This window comes from Bos taurus, chromosome 8 (genome assembly GCF_002263795.3).
Source record: "Bos taurus isolate L1 Dominette 01449 registration number 42190680 breed Hereford chromosome 8, ARS-UCD2.0, whole genome shotgun sequence".
Taxonomy (NCBI): Eukaryota; Metazoa; Chordata; class Mammalia; order Artiodactyla; family Bovidae; genus Bos; species Bos taurus.
This window is the reverse complement of record NC_037335.1, coordinates 69297937-69317252: the sequence shown is the minus strand read 5'-3', so window position 1 is coordinate 69317252 and position 19316 is coordinate 69297937. Positions and strand designations below refer to the sequence as shown.

Here is a 19316-nt window from a genome sequence, read left to right as displayed (position 1 = left end):
CAAACCTATCACCACCCGATGGGAATTTCATCTTCCTTCTCCCATCATTCAACAAATATTCCTTCGCAAGTATTCTGACTCGATCTCTCCCGTACTAGAGAGAGAAATGCAATCTCTTCTCTTGAAAAACTAGTTTTGGATGCTTTTTATATCCAGAGAAAGGGATAGTTTCCTGGCCCATCATAGCAAAAACAGAGGATGATAAGATTTTAAGACATTAATGTGATAAATTGTATGTAAAAAATGGAAAAGCAAAAAAGCTTATTCAAGAAAAGGTGGGGGAGAAAAAAGCAAAAAAAGCACATACAAGAAGACGGAGAAGAGTCATATCCCTAAAGGTCTGGTACCACATCTAGTTACAAAGGGGTCAGTACCACAGGAATGCAAATGCAGACCCCGCCAGGAGCAAGACAGAAGTCTGCAAGACTATTTGCCTTTTGGTTGGGTTATCTAGAAAGAAGACTGATGGATCTTGGATCTATAAAGTACTAATACTATGCCTTTACAGAATAAGAGCCTGTGATCCAATTACAGTCCTGCCGTAGGCAGCAAGAGGCCAGGGTTAGGACACCAAGATTCCAAATCCAAAGCACTCTTTCTGAACAGAATATTGACTAGTGGGCCCTGAAGAGCAATGAAACCACTTTCCAAAAGCTAACAGCCATGAGTAGGCACACTGAGTATCCTGATTCGTTTGTAAAAAATGTCTGCATTTTTGCTAATGGTCTGCTTACAGCTCTATTCCTAAACTGATACCATAAGCTCAACTTTAAGTCTAAGACATGGGCTTGTTACATGAGACATGACAAAGATATAGTGATGGTTGTAGTTCATGGCCAAGGTGGTTGTTTCATTAATTTTACTTGTTTTGTACAGAACTAATGTGACGGGGAAGGGGCTGCTATCCCTCAGTTATCCTTGATAGTAGTACCCATCTCAGACCCCAGTACACCAGAGTAAAGACGAGAGAGTCTGGTAACTGGCGTTGCTCTCTGACTTCCTTGTTAATTTGAAGAGAGAACACCAAGAGGCTTTCTAGAGATGAAAAAGGAGAATTTTATAATGTCAGGTAAAGTATGGCATTTTAGAGGGCAGTATCACTGGGCTATTTGGTGGCTCTAAAACTCAGTATTAGTGCCATGAACACTACAGAAAAGTCCTACAAATATTAATAGTCCATTGTTTCTGGTTTTGGTACAGAGATCTATAGGTAAAGAGAGCAGGTGTGCAAGAAACAAGAAGAGGAGGAAAGCAAAAAAAAAAGATGGCTATTCTGACAGCTAGAAATCAATAACTGAAGGTAACTTTAAAATTCCATTTATATGGAAATTTACAAACCCTTCTAAATGACTCATGCGTCAAAGACGAAATCTTAATGGAAATAAAATGCAAAAAGCTGAATGATAATGAAAGATGCTATATATCATAGCTTATGGATTCTGGAGACCCGTTTCAAAACAATGTGAAAACTTACTGCTACTAAACCACTTAAAAATGGCTGAGATGTTAAGTTTTATGTTTTTTTTTTTTTTACACTAATTAAAAAAACAAAACAAAACAACATTTATGAAATAATACACCTAAAGAGACATTTATAGTTTTAAATGACCGTATTAGGAAAGAAGAGCTTGAAAAGTGAAGTGGCAACCACAGAAAAGATTCAAGTAAAAGGTATAAAGATAAAGATTAAGAGCAGAAATGAATGAAATAGAAAACAGATAAAACAGAAATAAAACAAAGAAAATGAAAAAAGAAAGAATTCTTTTGTGTGCTGTGAGCAGACTAATAAACTAACAAATCTCTCGCAAGACATCTAGAAAAACGAAAGAAAGCACTAATAAGCAGTATTAAAAATGAAAAGGAGACATGACCAAATATACTTCAGAGATTAAAAAGGCAATGAGAAAACATGTTAATATTATGCTAACACATGTGAAAACTTAAAGATAAAAAATCCTAAGAACTGTTTAAGAACATAAACACTTAAGAGTTTATAAACTTATGTTCGTTCTTCTATTTAAAAATCCCAGGAATCCAAGAGACTGAGTAAAAAGCTGTATCAGTAGAAAATCTACAGATAAAACACTATTTTCTGCAGTGCTATCCAATCCAGTCTCTCTCAGGGACTAGCCCTCAACCAGAAGCTGATCAATCAGTGTGTGAAGGACTTACCTTTGCCTCCTGTTCGTTGAAACTGTTAGTGCTAAACATCTGGGCCACAGCCTCAAACGCCGCTGTGAGCGGCAGCATGAACTGCTCATACTGGTCTTCATCCTCTCCTGTAAGGAAAATAACCCCGGCTGTGACCCCAATACAAAACGTGCAAGGTTGTGGTATGTGTGAAAAGTAAGTTGCTATAAAGGAAGTACAGATCCAGGGATAATTCAGAGCAGTCTCTTGATTATCCCAGTAGGTACTAGTAGTAATTTCAGAATAAAATTATGTACAGAGATAATTTTTTAAACTAGAAAAATCATCACAGCAGAAATCATCTAACTCAGGAATGCCCCAATGAGGTTCAATATCAAAGATTCTGATGAGAAATGACCGAGTCTGGTGTATGAGAACTAGATGAGACCTGAACCTGAATTAGGCATACGTGGAGGAGTTTATTACCCCCCTCCCTTTTTAAGTAATTCTTCATAAACACAGAAGGTTTTACCTTGTAAGTCTAGTAGGAGGAATAAACCTAAACAGCTAAAAATTGTGATACTATTAAGCTTCAGGTTGTAAGTTGAGCCCAAACTGCTAATATCACAACCAGAACCAGAAAGATACATAAGCTCTCCTGGTACGTCTGTGCCAGGGAAGCGGGTGCTGAGGAATACTGGCCGTCTCAGGTGGGCTGCACCCCAATGTGGCAGGAGGGATTATCTGGTCAATGAGATGCATTTAGGAATCTCAATTCTCAATTCCCTTATCTTACAGATGAGAATCATGAATAGAATTTTAAAACCTATCAGATGAAAACTTCAGACACATACTGTAATTTTCTTCCAGTTACAGGGATCATGATACCACAATCTGTTGTTGGTGAAATCAAACTGTAATTTCAGATATTTTTGAAACAACAGCAAAGACTTCTCCCAACATTTAGTTTTCTATCCTCGCGTAAAAATTGAGAACAATGCCAAATTACTTCACTAGCCACTAGGGTTTATTGCAGTACCTAAATCCACCATGAGGAGACGCCCAAGTGCTGTGTAGAAGGTAGTTCGACACCGCATGTCTGTCAGGTTGGACTGATTGTTAATACCCAAGAATGAAAAGTGCTCGCTCTATTGAAAAAAAGAAAACAAGTTACAAAAATAAAAACACAGGGTTAGAAGCGGAATGCAAGCCAGTAATTTTAGAATTACTGAGCCCTTTCAAGTTAATGGCCATATCATCATTCCTTAATGGTAAATGAGGAGTATTAAAAAAATTTTTTTTAAACTGTTACTGTTACCTACAACTAAGTTATTTTAGTAACAGTAATAGTTGGTGCTGTTGCTGCTAAGTCGCTTCAGTCGTGTCCGACTCTGCGACCCCATAGACGGCAGCCCACCAGGCTCCCCTGTCCCTGGGATTCTCCAGGCAAGAACACTGGAGTGGGTTGCCATTTCCTTCTCCAATGCATGAAAGTGAAAAGTGAAAGTGAAGTCACTCAGTCATGTCTGACTCTTAGCGACCCCATGGACTGTAGCCTACCAGACTCCTCCGCTCATGGGATTTTCCAGGCAAGAGTACTGGAGTGGGTTGCCATTGCCTTCTCCAATAGTCGGTGACTTCACCATAACTCAGATTATCTGGATCCCAAAGAGTAGCTCTGATGACAGTAAGCATAATCTGGCAGTATGAAGGCAGTGTGAGGGACTGAGCTCCAAGGAGCTCAATGTGAACATGTCCACTGCTGAGAGTATGTGGGAGGGGAGGTGGCTGGAGAGCAGGACCAGGAAAGGGGCTCAACCACTCACCGTGTGATTGTTCAGCATGAACTGTACCGCACTCAGCTTCACTAGCTTCCTTACACTACTGTATGTAAGGAGGAAGAGGGTCAAGGAAAGTGTGATGCAAAGTAAGAACCTCTGCTGCAGAATGGGCGCCTTCTAGGTGAGAGCAGTTTCTTCCTGTACTATGAATCCCATGCCTGGATAGTCTATTTGTCTTAACCATTTGAATATGACACTGCCAAATTGGGGAAAAAGGAATTCTCTTCTAAACAGCATTTTAACTGACAGATGAAAGAATACCCATCTCGAAGTCTATGTGTAAGAAAATAGCTAAAACCCAGCAGTTTCCCTCAAGAATCATGATATCCTAGAGTAGCTTTTCTCAACGGGGCTTCTGAAAGAGAATTAAGCGCTAAAGCCTGTGTACAGCACCCACTGTAGGTGTGAATAAACCTCTCTCCTATGCATTTAGAATGAGACTAGCTCTGTATGACAAAAGCCATCCAAGTAATTTTTATAGGGTTTACTTCTCTTGTAGACCCCTGGTGTGATAAGCTGTTTTGGAGCAATTCAACCTTTATAGTAGACTGAATCCAAGTCAAGAGGGTGTGTAGCCACTACTTTTACTGCAAAGTTTATGATCAGGCTGCTTCTACCTATAAGCTGATAGAAAAATCCAGAAGGACTTTACTGCCACCTATGCTAAAACCTTGGCTTCAAAGAGTGTGTACCTATCAGAAAGACCTGTTGGGGATTTCTAGATCTCAGAGATAGCCAGGAATAAATCTTTGGGAGACTATTTCAGAGGAGCTTGGTGGGCTACAGTCCATGAGGTCACAAAAGACTATGACACAACTAAACGACTTAACAACAACAGACGATTAGTTTGTCGGCTGGCTCACTTTTAAGGTCTGGAATTAGTCCTGGATTGTACGTGGGCATTGCCTTTGGTTCTGAGGAGAATGGAAAATACTTAAGTATTTGTGTGCGCTAAATTGCTTCAGTTACTCTTTGCAACCCTATGGACTGTAGTCTGCCAGGCTTCTCTGTTCATGGGATTCTCCAGGCAAGAATACTGGAGTGGGCTGCCATGTCCTCCTCCAGGGGATCTTCCCAACCCAGGGATCAAACCTGCATCTCCTCCATCAGTAGGCGGGTTCTTTACCACTAGTACCACCTGGCAAGCCCATACTTAGGTTTACATAAAGCTAAATTAAGGTAGAAATGGAAGAGGCCCTGATTTCTCAGACTGTGTAACACCATGGTCCCTGTTTCACCCAGAAGCCAGCTTAGAAAAGGATATCCAATGGAGAGGTCATTGAGAAGCTGTAGTGTCTTGGAGGTGATTGGTTCACAACGGCCCCAGTACTTCAGGTTGGTGATGCTGGAGGACAAAAAGAAAAGAAAAAGCAGGAGACACTTTTGATATGCCTGGTGTTCTGGAGAGTTGGGAGAAGAAGAAAATCATCCATCACGAGTCACCACACACCTGCATCACCAATTCACAGACACCACAACCACAAAAAATGGGTATAAAATCTCCGTACTTACATTTGGTTGACTAGAAAAATTATCCTTCAGATAATCTTCACTACTTGGTTCCAAAGCTACACTGGCCCATACCCAGGCCCTTGGAATTCTGGGGCACTCCAGGGCTGATTTCTGCAGCAAGGGCAAGAGATTTCTGCGGCAGTGATAACATGCAGACGTATGCAATTCTGCAACTGCACCATCCACTGTCAGCTGCAGAATTCTAGTAGCCCTTGCTTCTGGATTCTTGGCTGGCAGAGTCCTTTAGACCCCCTTTGTTTTTTTCATCTTAAGTGATTAACCAGCTCACAGATATGAGTGTTTAGGTCCAGGATGGTTGGAAGGAGGCAAAATGGCGCACTGCACACAGCCCTGGGTGATATATTTATTTGGCTACTACTGTGTGCATTGATAAATTGAGCTCTTAAAAAAGGGCGAAATGTAAACAAAGCGGCACAACTTAAAAAAAAAAAAATAAAAGAACCAAAAAGGGCCAATCAGGAGCTCCAACTTTGAAGATAATTCATATAACAGCACTTGATTTTTGCGATTCAAGACTCTGAAAGGGTGTGATGGTTCCTGAGAGGAGTAAGCCCATTTCAATTAGAGTGGGGCTCCCCTCCTGGGGGCACACCTAGTAGCAATCAGATTCAGAAAACGAAAGCCGGATCGGGGCCTCTGGGCAGGAGGGTGACCTGGTGAGAGGCTGGGGAGGAAGGTCTATTTTGCTAATGTCACAACAGGTTCACCCCAACAGGTTCCCCGTGATTCCAGAGGCTGCCGATGAGATTCCATATGGACAAAATGAAATCCTTGCCTGTTCAAGCCTGGAATGCTCTGGGGCCGGGCCGTATCTCTAAGCACAGCTTGTCACACACTCAAATGCACAAGTTTCTGACGCAAACGATCAATGCTGGAATACCAAGGCACTGGCAGCACAATGCCAAGACCACATTTTACAGTTGCAACAGGACTGCAAGGGGCTCTTGCTGAGGGCGAGCCAGAACACTTACATTTTTCCTATGAAGACACTGAGGACCATGGTCTCGTCATTCAGGCCCAGAACCTCTGAGAGTCGGCGGTACAGCTGGTGGTGTGTTTGGGGAAGAGAAAGTAACCAGAAAATACAGATAAGAAAAACCATATCCCAATACTGTTTCTGTCTTCATGCAGGAGGTTAAAACCATAAGAAGAATATGAACAACAATCCTGGGGAAGTCTTTACTGACGGAATGAACTAGTTTCTGAGTACTACTAAATACTGGGTACATGTTATTTTCAATCCTAAAATGATAAAAAGACTGTCAAAACCTTCTGCTGTTTTGAACATCCAATTCATGTACATAGGGACTAAGAATGCCAATTTAGGGGAGACCAATGGATGTTGTGACTGGTCATTTATTAAGCACATGAAGACTGAATGCGAAGCAGAGAGGAGAATCTAGCTGACTTCTACTCTTTCATGAGTCTTTGAGGAGTCTTTCTGAAATTCTGCAGACCAAGAGGAACTATTTGGATTATTCTGATAATGGAGACTATATCTAAACTGTTAACAGCCATTTCTTTTACTCAGAAACTCCACAAGCAGAAGTGAGCACTAAATGGAGCCAACTCAGAGTCTGTTACCTTAGAGGATTTCTGCACCTGGTCCCCAATGTAGATCTTACGAAATTGTTCAAAAAAGCTCAGCATGGCCAATTCTAGTTTCTCGTTACCCGCCTGAGCCAAGCGAGAGTCTGTTAGGTTCATCAGCTGGAGCACCCTGGAGGAGGAAAAGCAATGATTCTCTCAACAGCAGGATATCCTGGTCACCACAGAAAACCAACCTCTCTGAAACAGGCACACGCCCCCTCCCCTCACCCATCATCCTATTGGAAAGGCCTTCTCTGCAGGCTCTAAGCTCCACTAGGGAACAAAATTCTCCCCTTCTGCGCCTCAGGAACCACAGCCAAGGAATATGAATGACTAGATATTTAAAACTTCCAGTCCCCTGAGATTCTATAGATGGAGGCAGAACTCGTAACTGCTTAAAAACAGTGGGGAACAATACTAGTACTAGGGTAATGGTCATCCCTGAAACTTCCGTGAGAACTCAAGTACAGCAGTTTTATTTTCTTAGCCCCAGTTCCACAGCTATAAAATGAGGGTGACAGGACTAAGCCAGTGGCTCTCAATCTTTTTTCTCACGGAGCCATAAAAGGAAAGGAGACACGTGAAGGACGATGCCCACAGGCAGGGAACACTTCCAGGGACCAAGAGCTGATATGCTACCTGTGACTTCATCCCTTTCACCTGCACCCATTCCCCCAAAAGAAAGCATATTGGAATGCAAGTGAGTGGATGCTGGGTGAGTAAGAATGATGTTATTACAAGTGAGTCATCTGACATTTTGATAATGTGAAAATAGGTAACAAACTATTCAACATTTTGTGACATCATGAGTGCACTGGACTCAGTCACTGTTCTGGAACACTCAAGTTGAGAACCAGTATACAAGAAATTGTCTAAACTCAATTTATATTATGACACACACACAGTATTACACAAGGCTACAGAATCAGAAAGGTATTGGGTTTCATCCTTATTAATCTTTGTTCAATTAGGGCAGATGAGCATCTGATAAATAAGGTGGGGGTAGAAAGAGGCAAATGGGGATTTTCAGCATAAGAATAAAAATTATGGACTGAAATGTCTAGGGACCAATATGTCTAAGGAGAGCATCTGAAACTTTAGAACCCTTCAGGGTAGCAGTTCCTTGCAAGGTCACAAACCACATTCATAAAAATTGTTGTTATTTAGTTGCTCAGTCGTGTCTGACTCTTTATCAACCCCATGGACTATAGCCCGCCAGGATCCCCTGTCCATGGGATTTCCCAAGCAAGAATACTGGAATGGCTTGCCACTTCCTCCTGCAGGGGATCCTCTCCACCCAAGTCTCCTGCTTGGGAGGTGGATTCTCTACAGTCAGTCACCTGGAAAGCCCTTCATAAAAATACTAAAACATTATTTGCCCTTTCACTTGCATTCTCACAGGAGGGTGCAGTGGGGTTTTTCCAGAGGCTATAAGCCGTGTGATATCACTACAGTCTGAATGCAGAAGAGAGAAGAATCCAGCTGACTTTTACTGTGCCAGACATTAAAACAAAGCTACTCTTCTCATTCATTTCTTCTGAAAAATATAGTTAAATATTGATAGATATAGCTCACATGAACAAGTTCTTTGAGGACCTCTATACTTTTTAAGATGGTAAAGAGTCCTAAAGAAAAAGGTCTGAGAATCTCTGCTGCAGAGGTTTAAAAAGATTTTTAAAAATCCTGTCTTTTTATTTCAACAGTAAGTAGACTTTCAGAAATCACTAAATGCTCATTTACAGGTTTTTAGTAAGATGAGAATCACACAGACACAAAATAACTTGAAATCCTATAGATGGAAAAGGGTACGTCAAAACATCTGAAAGGCTGTAGAAATTCTGTAATTCATCTTTAGGGATATTTGAAGACCCAAAGTTTCCTATTAGACTTCCTATTAGACTATTAGGCAAGGCAAAAGCAGTCCACATTTTCATTAACTCTCAGATATTGCACTTAACAGAACTAAAAGCTACTCTCCACTCTGTATCCTACTTATACTCTTAATTCTATATCCACAATTTATTTTCTAGCTGAATTACTGCAGACGGTTTTTTAGTAAAGATTGTAGGCATGGCTGTTGCTGTTTTTATAAAAACTTTAGAATCTGGACCTGTAACAGTTTTTCATTTTCACCGGCAATCAGCTTCATAAAATTATACTTTGTAAATGGGAAGAAAAGCACTAACAGAAGCATATCAAATTCCCATGGTCTCAGGACCCAAAAGGGGGTGGGAGGGTCAGAGCAGTGAAACGGGATGCCTCCGTGCGAGGACTTACCGACAGACAAGCTCGCCGTCCATAGCATCCTGCTCATCAGTGCTGGCAAAAGAGACCCGGCCACCAATCACTGCACCGATGATGTAAACCAGCCACGTCAGCCTTCCTGCAACAGGAAGAAGGCCCATTAGTGTCACCTTCTGTCATCACTGCAAGAAGAAATTCCTCACTGTGAGGTTCATTTCTTACTCTGAACTCCCTTAATCTTAAGAAAGCGAAAAGGCCCTGAAGTCAGACTGTTCCTTCAGAGAACAGCTACTCCTCTGCTTTAGTAAGGGTGATACCAAGGGCGAAACTCAGTATAACCAAGGCTCCCCTATCAGACAGGGTCATTAGTTTTAGAATGCAGTAGTTCCTTAAACACATCCACTACAGATACGACTTCAGTTGCTCTTCCCTAGTTCCCGATGGCATTTATTATCAAATATTCTTGTTTATATGAAGCTAACTGAGGATGGAAAGTTTTCTGAAGCGGGGAGGTGAAAGGGAGGTGACAGTGAGTGAAAGGGTACTGACGGCAGTCGGGTGTCCACTTACCTTCCTGCACTGCGATGTCCATGGGACTGGCGCTGGCACTCTGGAGCAGCTCCTGGTAGGACTGGGCAGACTGGTCAAACAACTGCACGAGCAGTGCACACGTCTTCTCGTATTCACAGCGCCCGATGGTAGACAGCTGGTCCAACTGCTGCTGGACCAGACCCGTATCCTCCAGGGGATCTTCCAGTCCATCTCTACTCCCAACAGAAGGAAGGAGCCCTCTTAAAGTGTGTTGCTGACTTCCCTGTCACAGCAGCTCTCCTCCTCCATTCTGCCACCACGTGCCATCGTAGAGGCCCAACACAACTTTTTACCAAGGAAGGTAAGAACGGGCTGAAGGCAGGGGTCTCACCCAAGCATCAGTCTCCTGAAGTATCTTTCAATCCCTAGCCCTGTAACATTTGTCTGCAGTGATTTTCCCAGTCCTATGCTTCTCAACCCTGAAAGCTCCCAGCTCTCAGCCTCTCGTTTGGTCCTGACTATATAAGACTACAAGTGGCCTATCCCTGCTGTGAGGCCACTTGTTCTGTGATCAGATGGGTTTTGGAATTCAGAAATCTTCAGATTTTCGGGAGGTACTGTATGCTTCTACATGTGACATGAACCCTCCATGGGCTGTGACATGAACCCTCCATGGGCTGTGGCATGTCATATACAATATTCCTGCATCAAAATATATAAATATTATGAATAGTCACACTAAATAAAAGTTTTAAAAACACTACTATGTGTGTGTGCTAAGTTGCTTCAGTGGTGTCTGACTCTTGTGCAACCCCATGGACTGTAGGCTGCCAGGCTCCTCTGTCTATGGGATTTTCCCAGCAAGAATACTAGAGTGGGTTGCTATACTCTCTTCCAGGGAATCTTCCCGACCCAGGGATTGAACTGCAGATTCTTTACCACTGGCACCACCTGAGATTAAGTGGTCTCATATCAGCACAGGTCAAGTTTTGCCATCAAATGAGTTTTGTGTCAAACTTATGAGAAAATTAAACATTCACATCTTAAGTTTCAGAACTGCAGACAAGGCACTGTGGATCTATACCATGTCCTGTCGTATCCACTGGTTTCCTAGACTTAAAAATCTGATCATATCCTAAGCTGTCTACTGTTACGACAAGGTTATATGACAATCCAGCAGCATCACTGCCACTACAACGGGCAGCTCAGAGCTGTGTGTTAACCATGGTCTATACACTAGGCCAGGACACAGTAATTTAATCTCCATTATAATGTGGCCCAAGAGCACACAGCTGTTAGTTGAGTAACTGGGCCCAGAGCCCATACATGTCCCCACTCCCCAACATGGCCTGCCTGAAACCTGCTGAGTCCTTAGGAATAAAAGCTATGCCACTAACAGAACAATGCTTTCCAGTAGGCTTCACCAATACCCAGATTCTGAAATGATTCAAGTCATACACAACTGAGACTATAATTATTATGACAAATTTACTTGATTTGAGCAAATTATGCATGCAACTTAAAAATGAAAAAACAACCAGACCGTCAGAGTTCAGGTAAATTCTCCTGAGAAACAGCCAATGAAAAAATATATAAGAAAGGTCTCTACACCAAGAATAACTGTATTTTATATAGGTCATTTCTGAAAGGGTCTGACATTTCTTTACTATAGAGTTCTGGTCCAGTTGGCAGTCAAGAAGACAGAACCCATGTGTCAGGTTAACGCAATCAGTGGCCAGCTGCCTGGGATTCTTGTATCTTCTAGTAAGCTCTGGACAGCATGCTTTATTTATCCACTTATTTCTTGAGAAGTTCACATTAAGCACCTATATGTTACACGTTATAACTGTTGTCACCTACAGCTTAGAAATGCTTCTCTCATGTTTAATGAAAATCAGTGGATATGCTTCATATTCCAAGATGCTGCTATGGTGGGTGAAGAAGGGACATACGTGAACAGGATGTTAAAGAGAAAAAGACTCTTCTTTCAGACATTATGCTCTCATCAGCTGTTGTACTGACAGGAAAAAATATCCATTCTGGTGTTAGCTCCAGTAAGATTCATATCAAGGATGCGTCTACCAACTGGGTGTCGGGTCCCTCACAAGTCTGACACCAAGCCATGTGTAGGGAAAAAGGAAGGCTGTCCATTTCCTTACCTGAGTATGATGTGCACAGATTCCAGACGGGATGTGATGTAGGCTTTGGTGACCTCAGGAGTATATGTCTCCAGCATGTGGGGCTCGGTGGCTTTCACATATGGCACGGAGGCTGCCAGCCGCTGCCAAAGGCTCAGGAGATAGTGCACGCTATTTGGGGCAAATTCCCAATGCTAAAGAAAACCAAGAGAGTAGGCCTCTGTTACCACCATATCGCCTAGAGGTCCAATCTTAAATTTAGTATCTCTTAAGATGCTCTGATGTGACCTCCTAGACGTCCCAGAAGCATCAAACCACAGATGCTCTAAAAGGAAGGAAGAGGAGAAAGAATCGTGGGTGGATGGACACAGCAAAGTCTATTAAAGGGATCCGCAGAATCAGATGTTAGCTCTCATTTGTGTACACAGTACATTAGTCTCAAGCCACTTGACATAAAGAATAAAGGATTAAAAAAAAAAAAAAAGGATAAACTTTGATGGGCTTTGTCCTATGTACTGGAACCAGTCTAATGTGTTTACTGGTATTTCAGAGACTAATCGTCCAGTGAGAAGAGCTGTCCTGAGCTGGTTGAGTAAGTGGCTCTCAGACATCAGTATGTAAGATAGTCTCGTAGGAAGCTTGTTAGAAATAGAGGTGCCAAGGTTCCCCCCCTAGACCGAGTGAACCAGAAATGATGGGAATAGGACCCAAGCACCTGCATTTCTCATCAAGCTCTCTGGATGATTCTGATACAAGCCATCACTTTAGAGAACCCCTGCCTACACACGGCTAAGAAAGAGAGGGTGCTGAGTCTCCTTTCACTCTTCTGCCTGTTTTTTTTTAGGGGGACTATGAAAGAATTCTCCCAGCCTTGAATCTAAGTATTATTCTTGCAATTCCCTCATGTTCTCCTAACCACACTCTTTGTAATGCCATAAGGTTAAATAAAACCAACAAGCAAGGGAAGAGGTTCTAATGTTTAGGAAGAAAGAGACAAGCAATCCACGACAAACCTGTAGGCTGGTCACCGTGAAGTTAGCTATCAATCGGATGACTTCGGGGTAGTTTTCCACCTTCACTAATTCTCCCAGTTGATAGTTACTCTTCAAGCGGGCCAGTAGTCTGCAAAACTCATGGTAATTGTTTGGGTCTGACAAACTCTGGTGACAGTACAGGGAGGAAAAGAAAATGTAAAACATGACTCACTAACTTGCTTCCCAAAGGACATGTGGGATGGCATGGGGGATGGGGAGGCGGTGGGAGATGTGCTTTAACTTCTGAGATGTTGGCCATCATTCTGAACGACACATTTGTATGATTAAAAAACAATTTTTAAAAAAGTCACTTTTAAAGGGGACTATTGCATCTATTATCTCATCTGTTCACAATAATCATGTTGGAAGATGGGGTTATTGGCCTCAGTTGGCAGAGTCTGAAACAGAAGCCCAGAAGGACCATACTACTTGCCAGGGCTGTAATGTTGATTAATGGCAGAAAGGGGCACAATCTCAGATTTAACAGGTTTGTTTGCTTCCCACTGATCGAATGAAAAGTAATGAAATTTTCATTTTCACAGCTGTCTAATTTATCATTAAGCACAACTAGAATGGCAAAGTTACACAAATATTTCATGTATTTTATTATCCCACATTCATGACAACAAACTCACTGTATTAGTACATTTATGTATCTTGTTATCTACTTGTATCAGACACTTTTGTTTGCACACTACACCAGTATATTTGCTTCCTTACACATGTTCTCCTACATTAGAGAAGGCAGGCGGGTGGGGGCGGGGGTGGGGGGGTGGTTCTTCTGCTTGTCAGTACATCTCTGGCCCGTGGTAGGTGACTCCATACAATTTGCTGACAGAAAAAATGACTTTTTAAAAAGGAAAGAATTGAGTAATGTTTTTTTTTTCTTTTTCTTTTCTTTTTTTTGGCCACGCCACATGGCATGAGGGATCTTAGTTCCCCGACCCCAGATCGAACTTACGCCCTCCGCAGTGAAGGCATGCAGTCTTAACCACTGGACTGCCACGGGAGTCCCAGAACTGAGTATATTTAAAAGTGAATGGGTCTTATTTATGATATTTCCTAGTGTGGGGAAGTGATACTTAAAAAAAGGAGGTGTTAGCTGAATCTTTCGGACTGAAAAAGACAAGAAGGACAACTGAGTTATGGAATGAATAATATTTGAATGAGAAATCTCCCTTCCTAGCTAAAAGTAGCTCTGTTCACTTAGGCAAATAATTTACATTCAAAATCACGGAAACAAAAACAAAAAACACACAAAATGACTAGTTCTCTCCGTATTTTCCTTCGAAGTGACCCTTTCAATAATTTCAACATTCCTGAATCTAGGGACAAGCTCCTTTTCTGGGTAAATGTTAAAAATCTATGTACAGACATTCACTTAAATCTTCTGAAGGATAACAGATTGAACTGTTTTCTAGGGTTTTTGCTATGTGTGACCTCTAGATTGAGCTTTTTGCATGATAACAGAGAGGTATATACTAATCATACATGCTTATACACACATACACATAAAATAAAACTAAATTCTCAAAAGTCATACCTGTGGGTTTTCCAGTATTCGTTTAACACCATCAACAAGGTGAGAGAGAAACTTGGCCCTCTCTGCATTGTTGAATAGGGATCTTCTAACTGAGGCAATCTGTACTAAGCAGGATAACACCTAGAGCAGGGCACAACCAAAACACAAATGAGCAGAAAAGATGGTATAGCTCTTTTCATTACTCTTTCCCTTGCTATAAATATTCTTCTCTGTTTTGTCACCCTCTGCTATCATTATAATGATATAAAAAAAAAGATCAAGGAAGGTGTAGTTGAGGATATCTGAAACAGCTTTATTTAAAGAAAAATAAAGGGCATTAGACTCACAGTGAGCATAACAACTGGTTAAATCCACAGTTTGGAACTTCATACAGGTATTATTTTTCAACCACCCCTATGGCTTCTTTGTGTTTAAGATACATATTTAAACTTGAAAATACCAAGAAACTGACAGTAAACAATGCTTTAGACATAGGTTTTTTTTTTTTTTTTTTTCCTGTTTTATTAAGGCCTTTTGGCTATCAGGTTTTGCTATGTAGTGCTATCATGAAATAACCAAGTCAGAGCTATGCTCAGAAGAAAACAGGTTTTACAATGAAAACATTTTCCCCTTTCCCCATTGCACTAGAAATTTACATTTTGTTAGCCCCTCTTGATCTATTTTCTGCCCTTCTTCTCCCTACTTTCTACTCCGGGAGGTGGACCTCTGTTGACTAACAGCAGGAGTAAATGTAATGATACAAGCAACACAAATTCATGTTTCTGCTAAAGTGAAAGTCCGCATTAATTTGGAAAAGTGACATAGTGACCCGGAAAGCAGTCTACGCAGAAACACTGTGCAAAACACCCACTGACATTCCTTTACTTTCTTTGTAAGTTTTGTACAACAACATTTTACACCAACAATCTGAAGTATCAGACCACTGACTTTTTAGGACCCAAATGAATTTTGGGATTTGAGGTTAATTATTGCTTTAAAGGAGAAATGCAGCATTCCCAAGAGCTTTCAAATTTTATTAAGGACAAGTATGCAAATCTGCCTTTCTAATACAGCTTCCATTGATCACTTATATAACATAGGCCTGAGGGATTTTCAGAAATCTCAGTCTTGACAATCTTCTACTAGACCATATAAGATGAATTCCCTATATTCTAGCCTGTGGCAATTCGAGGTACAGTACAAAGTCAGACACAAAGGGGACCAAAAGAACTTGACACCTGTAGCACTTTGTTATTAGACAGGAACAGTTTAAAAGGAATCAAGGCTTTATAGTGAGAACCTTTAACTGACAAGCTTTACCTCAACAGGCTAGATAACTAACCCTAGTATTCCTAGGAAGAAACTTTACTTCTATGATTTTGTACAACACAATGAACATAAGGCTCATTCGCCACTACTACATTCCAGAAACAGACACTGTAGTCCTGACTCACCAGAGGTGAAAATGAAGGAGGGATGGAATGATAGAGGTCAAAAAACAGCTGCAGAGTTGAAGAATCTAAGAACGCTGAAAGAGAAAAGAGCACATTACTGAATTGTCTGCACACTGGGGCCGGTGCACTCCGGCGCTCTATAGTCATCGGGGAGTGTTATCTTCCTGCTTTCTTATCTTACAGAATGTTTATTTCCTTTGAAAGTGACAAACTAATGGGGGCTTTTTGTTTTCCTTTCTTTTTTTTACAAAAGCATTAGTTTTTAGTTCCTCTAAGAAATGGATTCATTTTTTCTGATTCTCAAACAATGTAAGACAAGCAGGATTCTTCATAGAAAGAACTTTTATCTTTTAGGAACACAGGACCAAGCACATGCACAGGTTCTTTGTTTTTAAAGCTAGAAACTCTCTCAAATGAGCAAGAAAGCAGAAGTCTCTAGGTGAGAAATGTAAGGTCAAACTCACATCCATCAGAAACCGGGTAACCAAGAGTTTGCCCCAGCTGGGGGATCCTCCCAAGTGCAGCTCCCTAACTTTATAAAGACCCACACCAGTCTCCCAAGTTTTCTCTGACAGCAAGCAGGGGATCTGCCAGGGGATCCTGAGCCCACTCTGCTGACTCCAGGTAGAGGGGAGCAGCAGCCTGGTGCGAGGGTGTGGCCATGTTACCTGATCTCCAGCTGGTGGGGATCTGTACCGTGCACAGGTCATCTGAGGACTCGTCAGTGGAAGTGCCGATGAAATCAAAGTTTAGGCAGTTATGAGTGAGCTTGAGCAGTTGCATCAGCAAGCCATGCTGACTTTCATCATTCAAGTTCAGATTCTTTCCAGAAGCCTGTAAAAATGACCACATAATGAGCCCCAAACAGTCACTCCTTTCTTCCAAGCTTGCTACCAGACTTACAAGGAGGCTGCTGAGCCAGAAAAGGAGGTGGCTCAGCACAGTCGAGTGGTGGTTCTCTGCCAGGGGATGCAGCACTTCTAGTACCTTTAAAGTCCTTCCATCACCATGAAACTCCTGGCTCCTTATTTACTATTAACACATGTTTCATGTGCATAAAAACATGAAGCTAGTATTTAAGAAACACCCTCTTTGACATTTACTCTTTACAGGCTGCAGACATTGTGGCCGCAGATAATTCTGAAGCAATATGGGATGAATGGTTACTTCATTTCCATGTTAGATCCTTTTTATTTATTCATCAGCAGTGTACCTGCCTACAGCTCAGTAATGCCCCAGAGCTATGGTGACTATGAGATTCAAGTTTCTACCAGTTGTGACCTCAGGGACTAGCTGGTTCGTTTCTGACAGCATCAGTATCAGAAGAGGATTCAATCCTGTTTTCTCACAAGCTTTTTCCCCCTCTAGAGGGTACAACAGTTTTTACAAGGCAGCTTGCCCAAACTGAGGACTTTTGGGGAATTCTGAAATAAAACTAGGTAGCCGAAGGAAAAGATGGATGGACATCATTTACTGGGACAAAAGAAAAATCCAACCTTGCTTCTCATATTACAATTGAGACACACTGGAAAATGAGAACAAGAACAATAAAACAAAAACCCCAAATGAACACAAAATCAGAGGGTAATTCCATTTGGCTTTCTATATGGACAAAACATCCAAACACAGCTATAAATGTGTACAATTTACAGGTTAACATTTCTTCCTTAGTTCAAGACTATCAATATATGAATTGAAATACCAACTTTCTATTTTAAAACAGTTAATTTCCTTCGGTGATACTGTCTGCCCCTTCAGGTTATGAAATCTAAATGGATGTTAAAAATTCAAAATCTGCTTTTCCTTACAGATGCTGCTTGTTTATTTGCTGCCTGTAACTCAGCAGGGGACAGGGGAGCCAGCCTAGTTTTAATGTGCTAACAATGCAGTCTGAGCCTGTGTTTAGAGCACTGAGAATCAAACACCATAAAAGGAAGATGCTTTAACTCCATATAGGAAGGTCTTATGTGGATATTAAAAAGACCAAACAACAAAAACCTCAAGCTTCATGGCAAACTAGTTTCTTTAAAATAGGAGAATGGGATAAGTGTTCATTTTCGGCTCCTTACCTAGGGGAACAGATGAGAAATCAGGAAATAATTCTTTCTCTCAGACTGGAAGGTCATCAACATCTCAGACATATATATTATGTGAGAGATGATAATTAAATAGATACATAAACTCTCACGGGTCAGTGAAGAGCTGACATCTAACAAGTCTCCAGTTACTCTGATTCTTTCAAAAGGAACCAGGAAGTAGGTACCAACACACAATCTCACCTGTTTTAGTAAATTGCACGAAAGTGTGAAGATATCGAATAACGATGAATCTCGGAAAGAAGAGGCTATTTTTCTGTGCTTGGTTAAAGGATGCGTGGTGTCTGCCTGTGCAGAAAAACAAACCAACACAAGTTTTAAAATTAATGGCAAAGAAAAAATTTTTCTTGTAGACTTCAAATAAAGTAGAAAGATTTTTCAATAAGATCAACAAAAATAACAAAATACATTTTAAACATTTAAGTTACTATTAAACTCTAGTGAGAGAATGAGGATGACGATAAGCGGCAACAGCTCCGCAGGACATCATGTCTCTACCATTTACAGAGGGAAGATAGGAAGAAAGTACAGTGACTCCACTGCAAGGTTTCCCTTTCCTCTGCACTTAAGGAGGTAATATTTAACAAACTGTTGCAAGACTTTGTTAATAATTATTATCATGCTCTTTTGAGGCTGAGTCTCAAAAACAGACAGTCGTAAGGCTTGGATTTTGCTAAATAATCCAGTCAGAGCTGAAGTTACTACAGCCATGAACTTAAGATAAATGGCAATAGCCTGTATAATACTCCCTTTCTTTTCTCACCTATTTCAACATGCAGTCTATTCCACAGAAGTGAGGACTTCAATCAAGGGGCTGTACTGGTCTCTCACTCCTCTGTCCTTGTCTTTTCAGTCATATTTTAAAGGTTTTTGCGGTCAGGGATTAAATCTCTTACTTCTTTCGTATGTCCTCTATAGCTGACACACAGTACGTACTCAATAAGAGTGTTAAAGGAATTTCAAGGTTGCCAACAATATTTAGTCCAACCACTTACTGTAAGCTTAAGTCACTTCTATATACTGATCAACTCATGCAGGAGGGAGCTCATCTTCCTTTTGGCACATTATGGAACCTCCACCCCCCAATTTTATTTCTAAGTTCAAATTGGAATGATAACAGAAATATGCTTTCTAATTTAAATCTAAAGCAAAAAAAAAAAAAAAAAGCCAATAGAAAATTCAGTTGCACAGAGTTAAAAATAT

General features: G+C 41.1%; 1 protein-coding gene across 2 annotated transcripts in view; it reads right to left on the bottom strand.

Moving 5' to 3' along the window:
* Positions 1-19316, bottom strand: part of XPO7 (exportin 7) — a 91090-nt gene that overhangs the window by 10349 nt on the left and 61425 nt on the right. For both annotated transcript variants that reach the window (XM_015472567.3, NM_001102542.2), the window contains 14 exon segments: positions 18297-18401; positions 16686-16851; positions 16018-16091; positions 14585-14704; positions 13021-13167; positions 12029-12201; positions 9909-10102; positions 9372-9477; positions 7089-7224; positions 6476-6549; positions 5236-5316; positions 3957-4020; positions 3170-3278; positions 2173-2279 (listed from right to left, as the gene is read on the bottom strand). In XM_015472567.3, the coding sequence (XP_015328053.1) occupies positions 2173-2279; positions 3170-3278; positions 3957-4020; positions 5236-5316; positions 6476-6549; positions 7089-7224; positions 9372-9477; positions 9909-10102; positions 12029-12201; positions 13021-13167; positions 14585-14704; positions 16018-16091; positions 16686-16851; positions 18297-18401 (1656 nt within the window).